The sequence below is a fragment of the Myxine glutinosa genome, chromosome 2 (genome assembly GCF_964187855.1).
Source record: "Myxine glutinosa chromosome 2, kmMyxGlut1.1, whole genome shotgun sequence".
Taxonomy (NCBI): Eukaryota; Metazoa; Chordata; class Myxini; order Myxiniformes; family Myxinidae; genus Myxine; species Myxine glutinosa.
In genome coordinates, this window is record NC_136262.1 from 251,838,082 (window position 1) to 251,850,416 (window position 12,335).

At 46.6% G+C, this 12,335-nt stretch overlaps 1 protein-coding gene across 2 annotated transcripts in view; it reads right to left on the minus strand.

Moving 5' to 3' along the window:
- The window catches only part of LOC137420675 (C-type lectin BpLec), a 97,073-nt gene that overhangs the window by 58,341 nt on the left and 26,397 nt on the right, over positions 1–12,335 (minus strand). For both annotated transcript variants that reach the window (XM_078772423.1, XM_078772424.1), the window contains exon 5: positions 10,052–10,186. In XM_078772423.1, the coding sequence (XP_078628549.1) occupies positions 10,052–10,186 (135 nt within the window). The remainder of the gene's footprint in view (positions 1–10,051; positions 10,187–12,335) is intronic.

Here is a 12,335-nt window from a genome sequence, read left to right on the forward strand (position 1 = left end):
CGCAGATTTGTTATTGTTTAATGTTCTGTTATAGACGTCGGTTGACTAATATGTTATGATTTAAATGTTGTTTAAAAATGCTATTTCATAAGTTAATAAAGGGTTTTTCGCTTTGTTATAGGTTAAAATGAGAAAGTACTCGATGCATTCGTGCTGGACAAATGGCTCCATTGTATACGTGTGCCCTTTCGAGGCTAGATAAGTCCGGTCGTAAAATCCCCCTTCGATCCGCAGACGGCGCCTCGAGCTGCGGGCAGGAGAACGCTTATGTGCGCGTGGAATGTGTAGCTTCATGTAGGATGCTCGGACCGCAGACATATAACCTTTGATAAACGGCCAAAACATTAATTATATTTCGTATAATCACCGCGGCGCTTGAGTTACAATAAATATGCTTTGAATTTATGTTTAAATGAGAAATGTGAACTGAAGGTGCTCTTAACACCTGGGACTCATCAGAAAAACCTCATTTACTTTACGGTCTTATCGGAACCAAGAATGCAATTCTCCTTTCAGTGAGTTACATTTTCTGTCACCTCGGAGCCCTGAAAACACATCTGGTCCGGATCCTAACGGTGCGTGCTGCACTCCCCCAAGATGAAAGAACGGATGATGGTGGGGGCTAGGGATAACGGTGGGAGGAACTCTCGTAGTTCCTTTGTTCTCTCGGAGATTTTCTGATAAACGTGTCCCTATTTAAGCGGACTGTGAATCAATGCATTTTCAGGAAGGCTGGACGTGGCATGAAGCTGGTTCGTGCTGTAGACGTCTCAGTCTCCTCCAGATCTGTATAAGTGGTATTTTAATAAAGTTTCGTCATTCTCAATCTCAAACTGTTGGTGAACTTCTGTTACGATCGCTGGAGAGTTGTTGCCCAACATTTTTGGTGCCGTGACTCGGATGCAACAGGACAGTGACAGTCGAGGCGAATCCTGAACGACCCGAGGGGGGCTGCCTGAGGCCGGGACGCCGGCACGCTGATTTGTTTAAGGTGAGCATTGTTTTTTTATCAGAGGGCAATCCAAATTCGTACCCCCCTCCTCGAACGGGCACAGTTCGTCTCCCCTGTCACCTGTACTGCCTGCACTCCGAACTGAAATTGTAAGTAAAGGCTAATTTTCAAGCCTTGAATGGCGAGCCTTTGTTAAATTTACCAGGATAACGTTAGGAGGGTAACAGGTAACGCTAAGGGTAGAATTTGCGCAGGATATCAGTAAGGATAACGTTCAGTAAGGATAACGTTCAGTAAGGATAACGTTACAGTTAGCAAGGAGGGGAAATGTGAGGTCGGACAGCCATTAAGAGCTGAGCCGGTGACCAAGAACTTTCCAGGAAGGAACAGCCCAGAGACAAGATGGGGTATGCCATTGCATGCCAGGGAAAGAAGGGCTGTGGCTAACTTAGAGGGCCAAAGGAACATGGCCAGGAAAAGGGAAATGCGCAGGTACCAGGTAGGCTTGACAAGAAGGTAGTGACAACTACGAGGTCAAGCCAGGAAGCTCGAGACTGGGCTTTAGACAAGAGGGCAGGAAAGTTGCTGAAGCTGTGGGGACAGAGGAAGCAAGCAACAGAGGCCCAGATAGAAACAGGCCAGGACCAGGTGAACAAGAGAAAATAAATAGGCTCACAGCAAGGGGCCAGGTAACCACAGGTAAGAAGGACAGAAGTGGTTTTTGAAATATTGAAATTTTAAGCATTATAGCTATGGTTATTGAAGCTACAAGGACAGAGGACAATTAAGTAAGCAGTTAAGCAAGTAAATCAGCGGTTGATGCCGCTGGACCAGATGCCAGACCAAGACCCCCCACCCCCCCCAAGACCTGAGCTCAGTCCCGGGGCTCTAGGCAACACCCCAACACCCCCGCCCTGCCTTCCCTTTCCACCTCAACCCACCCCGTCCAACCCGTCCCAAAAAAAAAATAAAAAATAAAAAAAAAATCCTTTTTCCTTGAATGAGAGACGTAATATGAATGAACAAAGATTGTACATGGGAGTGGCTGGAGAAAGGCATGATTTGAGTCGATCTGATTTTCGCGCGAAGTCTGGGAGACTCACTGGTATACGAATGAGGAATGAATGTATATTGGGATATTAATTGACGTGTGTATCTGGCCAATGTATTTGTCTGTATGACGTATGCAAAGCAGAGGGTTTCGGTGTGAAGCTTTGTAAGTGGTCTGCTTGACGTGCAGGAAACCGCGAGGCGGGATTGTTGGGATTCGTGTGGAGGCACGAGGGTGCGCGCCGGGACGGAGGGCGGCGTGGCGTCGCCGCGTTGAGTTGGTTGTGCCAGGTCGATCGGCGATCTCTGAATTTAAATCGGATTTTTGTCGTGTGTATTGTGAATTTTAGCGTCTATCCGAGGATCCTGGCGATGTTCGTTTAATTAAAGTGTGGTACGAACCTGTGGTTTCCGCCGTACGGCTCCGTGGAAGTTTGGGTAGAGTTATTGTGCGTTCGGGCAGGAGCCGAGCGAGCCGCGAGCCACGTGTGCGCTGTATGGGGGGCTCTCGGTTTTGGGCAGTTGTTGTTGTAGTTGTTATTGGATGGGAAATAAGAGCAGGGGTTTTGAGTTTGTTGAATTGGGTTCGGAGCATGGAGTTTGCTCAGAGTGCAGGTGATAACCTGCCTACTCAAAAAGGATGTGCCCCGCACGGTGGGAGGTCCGTGAATGGTTGGCAAAGGGTTTCTTGAATTTAATGGCAGGAATTATGCGATTAACGATTATATTGTGTATTGGTGACTTGTGGCCGTGTAATGAGAAAGATTACAGTTTGCTGGTGTGAAATGCGGTCAGAAGTGTGAAATACACACCTTTGATCTGAAGGGAGAGCGGAGGTTGTGGTTTGTTGGCGGCGGTTGGCGGAGGTTGTGGTTGTATTTGTCTGTCTGTGGAGTTATATTTCAGGATATATATTTTTTTTTGTCCAGGATATTCAGGATATTTCAGGATATTTCAGGATTATATTTCAGGATGAGGCATGGATTTCAAGGAGGAGGTGTGTGCCCCGAGAGGATTGTGGGTCGCAAATTGGGCACTCTGGGTGGGCACTGGGGCTGCAGTTGTGTGTGCGCGCAGGAGACTGCAGTTGTGTGGGCGCGAGGAGGTGTGTTGATGAAGTGTGCGAACGAGGAGGGATGTGCGAAAGGTGTGCACCAGGTAGAGAGGGTGCTGCATTGTAGAGCATGTCTCCCACGGAAGTTCCTGGGCGGATTGTGACGGTTGTTGGATTCGTAGGGTGTTGGCATTTTGCAATGTGGAGCCTCAATAATGGTCGTTTGTCTGTCCGGATGTGGAGTTCTTGCAAGGACGGGAATGTCGCCGGACTTGTATTAGTTGTGGGATGAAAGCGCTGGTTACCCCAATTCGACGTTTGTACCACCTTTCTTCGTTTGAAGTTTATTCGACCTTTGTTCGAGATGTGTAAGGGTAAGAGGTCAGAGGTAATTCACTAACCTTGGAAGAACGACAGGCGGAGTCAGTCTACAGGGTGTTGCTTTAACGGCAGGATATAGAACTTAAATCTGGAGAGAATATCGGGACATATACTGTATGTACGTAATTAGTGAACAGAGAATATCGGGACATATACTGTTGATTAAAACTGAAATCATGTACGTAATTAGTGAACAGAGAATATCGAGTTCTGTTTGTTGTTGTAATTGTCGTTGACGTCTCGATTCAGGGGACTCAAGAAATAAACAGATTTCCGGTGCCGACCGGAAGCGTCAGGTACAGTACGCTTTGAATTTAATTTAACCGAGTTGAGTACAGTGACGTGTTTGATCGAGCTCTGGGGATAGTCATGTTAAATGCAGGACAATTGGGAAGATGCAAAGAGATGCAAGTAACATGGATTAAGTTGTGGTATCAAGAGGTGGGTGCCTAGGTATATTGTGGTTATTATAACTTGCTGATTATAGGGGGCGCACCAAGTACTGATCGGGTTGCATGGTGGAGCACGCATGCATGGAGCTTGATGCCCGACTTTTGGCTTTGCGAGGCTCTAGATAGAAGTTGGCATTTCGATACTGTGGATCATATTGTGCCTGTCTGGAGAGGTGATGTCCTGTGCTGAGGCTGGTGACACGCCTCTGTTATTTGTCTGTCTGTCGGTCTGATTGTAAGTCTGTGGTACTATGGAGGGCTAATTGAGTGCTCAGGCATCATTGTTCCATGGAAGCAAGTACTGTGTACCTTGGGCCGAGTTGGGCCCAGGTACTCATGGGAATGGATCAAACCCACAAGGAAATTCAGTCGCTGAGGTTGCCAGAACTGAAAATCGAACTCTGGGCTTCTCAAATAGTCACAAAATTTGTCACAACCGCGAACCGCGGAACCGCGGTTGAGTCACAAAAGTCACAAAATTTGGACCTGGGATGGGATATAAGGTCAATGAATCAGGGAAAGGTAGATGTAACACAGAGAGATGGACAGGACAACAATGGAGTTTATATGGACGGGTTTGGGGCAGTTTCAATCTGATGATTACAGAGTGTTTTGTTCTGTTCACGAAACATGTAAAATTCATGGAGTTGAAGTGATTTGCAAGAAGACAGCAGAGTCAGTACTGGGATACAACCTCGTCCAGGGGTTTTGGTCCAGCCTGCAAGGAGTCCAGGGGTTTGTTTCAGGGGTTTTGGGGATGTTTTTGGATGCAAAAATGGGATGCTGTGCTCATCTGGATGTAGAATTGTAAATACTGACTACTAGCAGATATATCCATCAAGGACGGGGAATGATGTGCAGTGCGATTGGGTAGGAGGTAAAGGCCATAAAACACCAACCCCATGAGGAATGAAATAAATGGAGACGTCGACAATCACATGATGGTTGGGATTGAAGAACAACCTACTGGGATTTCATGATGTCATCCGGCATGGTGAATGCCTTGATAAAAGTCTACTTTTGACTGGACCAAACGAGATCAAAATTGGAAGTAAATTTAGATACATAAGGTGTGAAATATAGCATAAATAAGCTATAGGTAATGGAAATATGGCAGTGTAAGCTCGCCGAGGGAGAGTTGCCGGTAGTGGAGGACGTGGCAGATTAGTGGATTAAACATCAGAAACACAGGTCTCAGAAGGGAGTAGTCAGCTTCGATGATGCAACAGTGTATGAGTGAGTAATTGTGATCTGTTTAAGTGTAAGAGGCGGTGGAGATGGATTCGGAGGTGATGAAAGCGTGGATGAGGGTCTCTGCAGCCGTGGAGGAGAGGGATGGATGGAGACGGGCGATGTTTTTAAGGTGAAAGAAGGCTGTCTTTATGATCTGTTTAGTGTATTTGTCAAAGGAGAGGGTTTGGTCAATGAGGATGCCAAGATTCCGGATGTGAGGGAAGGTGGATACTGGGAAACCATCAATGTTGAGGGCAGAGTTATGGGTGGTTGAGATCGTTGTCAGGTGTTGTTGATCCGAAGCCAGGATTTTATTTCAGTGGTGCAGTTTGTCAGGATAGAGCGGGTTGTGGTGATTGAGCCGTTGTAGATGTCACCAATTTTGCTTTGGGTGAATGAAAGAAAGGAGATGCAGTTGTCTACTGTGAATGACAGGTGGTGTGTGTTATCGTTGTTGTCTTGGAAGTTCAGTTGTTGACATAGTCCGGAGTGTTCTAATTTGCACAGGGAATGACAATTGGGATGACAATTGAAAAGAAAAAAATTGAGTAAGTTACAAATTTTGTTTTGTGAATCTGCGGACTAGCTAGTTTGATGGGTACCCTGGGGTCTTTAGCGTGTCTATGTGTTTGTCTGTCTGTTACACCGGACTCTTGAATGGGTTTTCATGAGACGAATTTCAGACATAACAGTGAGAATCTATTTTGAGCGAATCACAGTGGGTGAGAAAAACATTGTGTGTGACCAGACACCAGAACTGACCAGAATTGGAATTGGAATTAGACCAGGTTATTTCTATTATTTGTTTATTCGCGAAAATAAATAAATAATAGGGGGAGGTTCATGGAGGTTAATGGTGGTTTGTTTGTGGTAATTCTAGTTGAAACTCTAGCTGAAGTAATTTTCGTTTATTTTTTTATTTTTATTTATTATTGATGTAGGAAACAGGCAAATGGGATGCTGAGAGAAGGATTAGAGAAAATTGGATTGAATTAAAATCGAATATTGGATAAAATTGGATCCACTTGGAAAAAGTGGATTAGGAAATTGGTGACCAGGTGTTCCACCAGAGGAAAAGGACCAGGTGTTCGTGGAGCACTTCACCTGCAAGAACGCCTTGGAACCAAGGTGGAAGGGACCAGTCCAGGTGTTGCTGACTACACCAACGGCAGTCTTTTGCGAGGGCAAGACCTCGTGGATCCACGCCACGCACTGTAAGTTGGCCATACAAGCACCAGACACTACACCACAGCAACCACAGTAAGGATGGGCCTAATCATAGGTACGATACTATTGATAGTAACAGCAGCTAGGGGAAGCTCCGATCCCAATAGATGCGAAAACGGAACCCGACACCTCACCGTAACATGGGGACAAAGAGTATCACTACCATGTTTCGAACAGAAAACCCTGTACACAAATTGGGTAGCCGTAAGATGGCTAGCACTGTCGGCAGGGCCTGGACGCGTTGGCATTGTACTACGAAAGATACGAGAGTTCCGGGAAGACGGGCAAGCTAGCATTAAGACCTTGGCCCAACCAGGATACCAATGGGGAACCCCTGATTTTAAGCTACAAACACGCACACACCTAGAGAAAGACATGACTATGCAGGTCCGGTGCAGCGTCTGGACCCCTGGCGCGGCCGGTGGCGAAAAGAACTACATACGATGCAACGAATACATACTCACGCCGCAACCCCAGGATAAGGCCCCAAAGAAGGGTGAAAACACATATTGGAAAGTGGCCAGGGAGGTGGCAACAATTCAAAATAGGACACACTGCTGGTCGTGCATGCACTTTCCCCAAGCAGGCACCACAGGAATACACATGATAGTGCTACCTTTGTCCCTCAATGACCTCTGCTCACAACCTATCGATTCCCCATGTTTAGTCACCACGCTGGAAAGAGAAGGGGTTGACAACGGCCAGAGTTGCAATCGACAATTTAATTATCGCCCGTCAATGATTGCCCATGTGGCCGAGAGGCCTGCCCCCGTCTGGGTCAAACCACAGAAAGGGACGGTCTGCCTCCAGGGTTCCGGCCACTTGCGTATGGGAGAATCAGAATGCGCCTACACTCTCCCCGGGAAGCTGGGACAAGGGAGCTCGGGGATTACATTACGAATAGTACTGCAAGATAAACACAACCACAACATAACGGCTATAACATTCTCTAGGGGGGGTAGTAGGATTAATGGGGTGGTAAAGGGACTCCAGTGCTTATCCACCCACCTGGTCCCACCCCATGGGACAATGTTTATATGCGGCGACAAGGCTTACCCCTATTTACCAAATAATTGGGGGGGCACATGTTATCTGGGTTCAGTCCTTCCTGACGTTGAGATACTGGATGAGCTAGACCCAAAGTCCTTGGACAGGCGTTATAAGAGGTCAGTCATGAACGAAGATGGAACCACTAAACTACACGGGAGCCTATGGGAAAAGGTGTTAGGTTTCTTCTTCCCAGGAGCGGGCACAGTCATGGATAGTTTCCGGATAGATAAATTGGCTTTGGCCCTAGAAAAGGTGGCAAACGACACCGCTACGGCTCATGATATACTATTGGACACGGTAATTCACATGCGTACAATGGTGATGCAGAATCGGGTGGCTTTGGACATGCTCCTGGCAGAGAAAGGAGGGGTATGCGGAATAATAGAGGGAAAATGTTGCACTTACATACCTGATCCATCTGAAGGAGTGTCAGCCGCAATAGTGAGACTAAGGGAAACTAGCCACACCCTGACGATCGATCGGATCGCGCGCGAGAATTCTTATAAATTTAGCTGGCTCACTGACTGGTTCCAGGGATGGACGGGCACCATAGTGAAGTGGCTATTGACCGCACTGGCTGTGATAATCGGGGTAGTAATTTGGGGGGCACTAATGAAATCTCTAGTCCTCCTCTGTATGAGAAAGTATTTTACAGGATGGAAAGTGAAGAAGCCGCCGACAACGACTATGGTTCTGACCACAAAGGCCGTCGACCTGAATGGGCCCTTCAACAAGGCAGTTGTGACCAGCGCTCCAGAAAATTGTATTGAATTTTGTGATGACTGTGATACTTGTGTTGATCCCATGTGGGAACTGGCTGCTGCCTGTAATGATGTCTGTGATGACTGTGATACTTGTGCTATAAACCCCTTGCGTGTACTGGCTAACGCTTCTTATGTATTACAAGCTGACAGCTGTACACCCCCTTCCGACCCAACTATGGATCTGATTGCGACGTTGGGTCTGGCAGTCGAGGGACCCGACGTGGATATCCTAGACCCGCAAGCCGACCAGGCGCCCATGGGAGACTTTGACATAAAGGAAGTCCCTCTCTTTGCTTTAAATGTTTTAAGTTCAAATGCTTCAAGTGAATCGGATTTTTACGCTCTGTACCCTGACCAGGAAAATGAGACACAAGATACTGACAACATTATGTATTCCCCAGAACAGCAGCACGGGAGAGATCTCATGGGCATGATCGTTGATTAACTTCGAAGATCTGCAAGGACCGTGTCTGCAAAGGGTGGGGGGAGCAAGTTCCGCAGGGGAGGTGATGGGCCCTCTGGCGGGGCAGAACCTCATCTGGACCAGACGCCTTCGTTGTGGATCCGAAACGTTAATGGACTTTCATGTTCTGAGCCCTCAGGTTCCAAGCACGCACCACACGACACGTTCCCCAAATGCACGGGCGAGGCGCTATGGGCGCACGGTATGCCCTTGGGAGATACCCGCATTACACGATTGTCTTTTCAATAAAGCCCGATGTGGCATGTTGTCTCTTGAGATACTTTGTCTCGACGAGACAAGAGGAAGGGGTGTCAGGTCGCAGATTTGTTATTGTTTAATGTTCTGTTATAGACGTCGGTTGACTAATATGTTATGATTTAAATGTTGTTTAAAAATGCTATTTCATAAGTTAATAAAGGGTTTTTCGCTTTGTTATAGGTTAAAATGAGAAAGTACTCGATGCATTCGTGCTGGACAAATGGCTCCATTGTATACGTGTGCCCTTTCGAGGCTAGATAAGTCCGGTCGTAAAATCCCCCTTCGATCCGCAGACGGCGCCTCGAGCCGCGGGCAGGAGAACGCTTATGTGCGCGTGGAATGTGTAGCTTCATGTAGGATGCTCGGACCGCAGACATATAACCTTTGATAAACGGCCAAAACATTAATTATATTTCGTATAATCACCGCGGCGCTTGAGTTACAATAAATATGCTTTGAATTTATGTTTAAATGAGAAATGTGAACTGAAGGTGCTCTTAACACCTGGGACTCATCAGAAAAACCTCATTTACTTTACGGTCTTATCGGAACCAAGAATGCAATTCTCCTTTCAGTGAGTTACATTTTCTGTCACCTCGGAGCCCTGAAAACACATCTGGTCCGGATCCTAACGGTGCGTGCTGCACTCCCCCAAGATGAAAGAACGGATGACGGTGGGGGCTAGGGATAATGGTGGGAGGAACTCTCGTAGTTCCTTTGTTCTCTCGGAGATTTTCTGATAAACGTGTCCCTATTTAAGCGGACTGTGAATCAATGCATTTTCAGGAAGGCTGGACGTGGCATGAAGCTGGTTCGTGCTGTAGACGTCTCAGTCTCCTCCAGATCTGTATAAGTGGTATTTTAATAAAGTTTCGTCATTCTCAATCTCAAACTGTTGGTGAACTTCTGTTACGATCGCTGGAGAGTTGGTGCCCAATCAAATTCGTTACAATATATATATATATATATATATATATATATATATATATATATATATATATATATAATTATATATATACGTATATATATATAATATATAAGCAAATAATTGTTAAAATAGTGTTATAGTGCAACTAGAAGGTTAATTAATGTTTGTGCAACAATAATCTTGCACAGGAAGTTTCATTAGCCATCCATGCTTTGTATGAAGAGAAGACATCTACTCACCAAGGGTGAATATTTCCCACCAAACCACATCCGACCAGGTGCTGGGTGTGACCAGAGGCCTAGCACGAATCGGTATTCCTCATAATTATGAATCGAAGGTAGGTGGCAGCCATTCATATGTTGAACACAGTAAAACTGAAACAGATCCACAAGTAATAGGCATGATCACTTACCAGGAGAAACCTGATGATGAATGGCTTAAGGTAACACTTTTGGTTCAATGATGGACACTTTATTGATGGTATAAAGCATTGGTGGTGATGTTTCTACAAGATAATCATTGAGAGAAAGCAGTCGTGAGAAACCAATCTTGGACCATGGAATCGTAAGCACAAAAACAGTCTTAATGGAGCTACAACCTGTGATTGAGAGAAAGCAGTCGTGAGAAACCAATCTTGGACCATGGAATCGTAAGCACAAAAACAGTCTTAATGGAGCTACAACCTGTTGCACAAAAAATGTTTGTATTATGATTGGTGTAAATCATAACACAGCAACTCACGTACACTCATTATCCTCAGTTATAACAAGCCTGTTTTACACAGTAAAACGCATACGCAGTACTCTACGGTAAATTAATCAAAGTGCATGAGTTATCAGGTTTACCGAACGGCACAGCTACAGCCCACCACGTCTGCTGTCAGAATACATTTCGACTGATTCTGCTTCGGAATTTTTTTGGTACCCCGCTCCTTTCCTATTACATCTCCAGGCGCTGCATGACGTCAGCATGCGTGCTGAAAGGGAGTACTGCACTCTGTTTTCACTCCGGTTGTTTTCTTGTTTATCCGGGCAATATCTCAGCCATCCTTTTAGCGAAGAAGCTGAAATTTGGGCACAATAGTGAGCACGTGCTTTGGCAAAAACGGTATTTTTTGTTTTTTGATTAATCAATTAATTGATTAATTGCTGTCGCACGTATCCCTCAGTTAATACCGTGGGATCGCGGATGGCCCAAACGGACTTAAATGGAGGGGACGATCAATGACGGATTCGACTATGCTAGCACGGGAGGAAGAAGGAAGAGGTGGCGAGCTCTTACCTGACGCCCCGACGGCAGCTCTCAATCCTGTAGGGAATGAACTCAAAACGAACACGGGGGTAAAGTGTACAAAAAGAAAGATTTATTACGGAACCGGATCCAACGAAACGCGAAGGAAGAACTAATTATGGTTCCTAAACCGGGATCCCGCACACCTCACTTCAACAACAGCACAGGGGGATGAATTAAATAAAGAAATCGTCGTGTTGTGTGCGTTTGTGGGTGTGAGCTTATCTGTGTCTGTAGTCTGCAGTCGTCAGGAATCGTCCAGGCTCCGGTGTTCGCACGAAGCAGGCCTCCGTCTGCCTCGTTCACGCCCAGCTAGGCCCCGAGCCATCTGCGCAGCGGCAACGCCCCGCTCGCCCGTGGCGTCGGTCGCATGCGAGGTCCCGTGGTTCGTAGCACCAAGCCTCACTCCAAGCACCGCTCCAAGCACCACTCCAAGCACCAAGATCAAGAGCACCAAGATCAAGAGCACCAAGACCAAGCACCAAGAGCACCACGAAGAACCCAGGGAAGCCGACGACCGAACAACCAGGGAAGAACGCAGGGAAGAAGAACCCAGAATGCCCCGAGCGATTAGTTTTGTCCCCCGTGGTCTGACGTCAACTCTCTCGTGTCTTTGTGGTCTTTCCCGCCTTCTGACATCACCGGCCCTTTTTCTCTAATCAGTGACCTGCTTCTTAGTAGTGGTTTGGCGCCTTCCGCACTGATTGGCTGAGTGTTCGCACCTTCTGCACTGATTGGCCAAGGTGTCCACGGTCGGTGGCCAGCTTCTTACCCCAACCGATCACACAATCCCTGGGCGTGGTTCCAGCCTGCCTGGCACGAAGTTTGTCGCCCATGGTGGCGTACTACGTGGCCGGTGCCTGTTGCTCTTCCAAAGTCATTGTGGTGGCGGGGAATTATTTAATGTGTGCACTAATGGACCTATCTAAGTGTCTATAGGATATATTGCCATAAGGGACACTGGGTTGCGCACAGACAGAACGACAAACGAGGGAATTTTACCCATAATCCCTGCACTAATTAGCATGCCCCGCCCCCTCATGGTGGGGACACAGATACAACTTATTCCGACATCCGGCTAAACATAGAACTTATTACAGGTTGATTCCGTATCCCGACAGTCGAGCACTTACCTATGCAGATCTACCTGGATCTAGATATTCCTCTACCCCCCCAACATAACATTACTTAACTATTGTTATGTCGATGGGGTCGTGATAGGTAGAGCCAGGT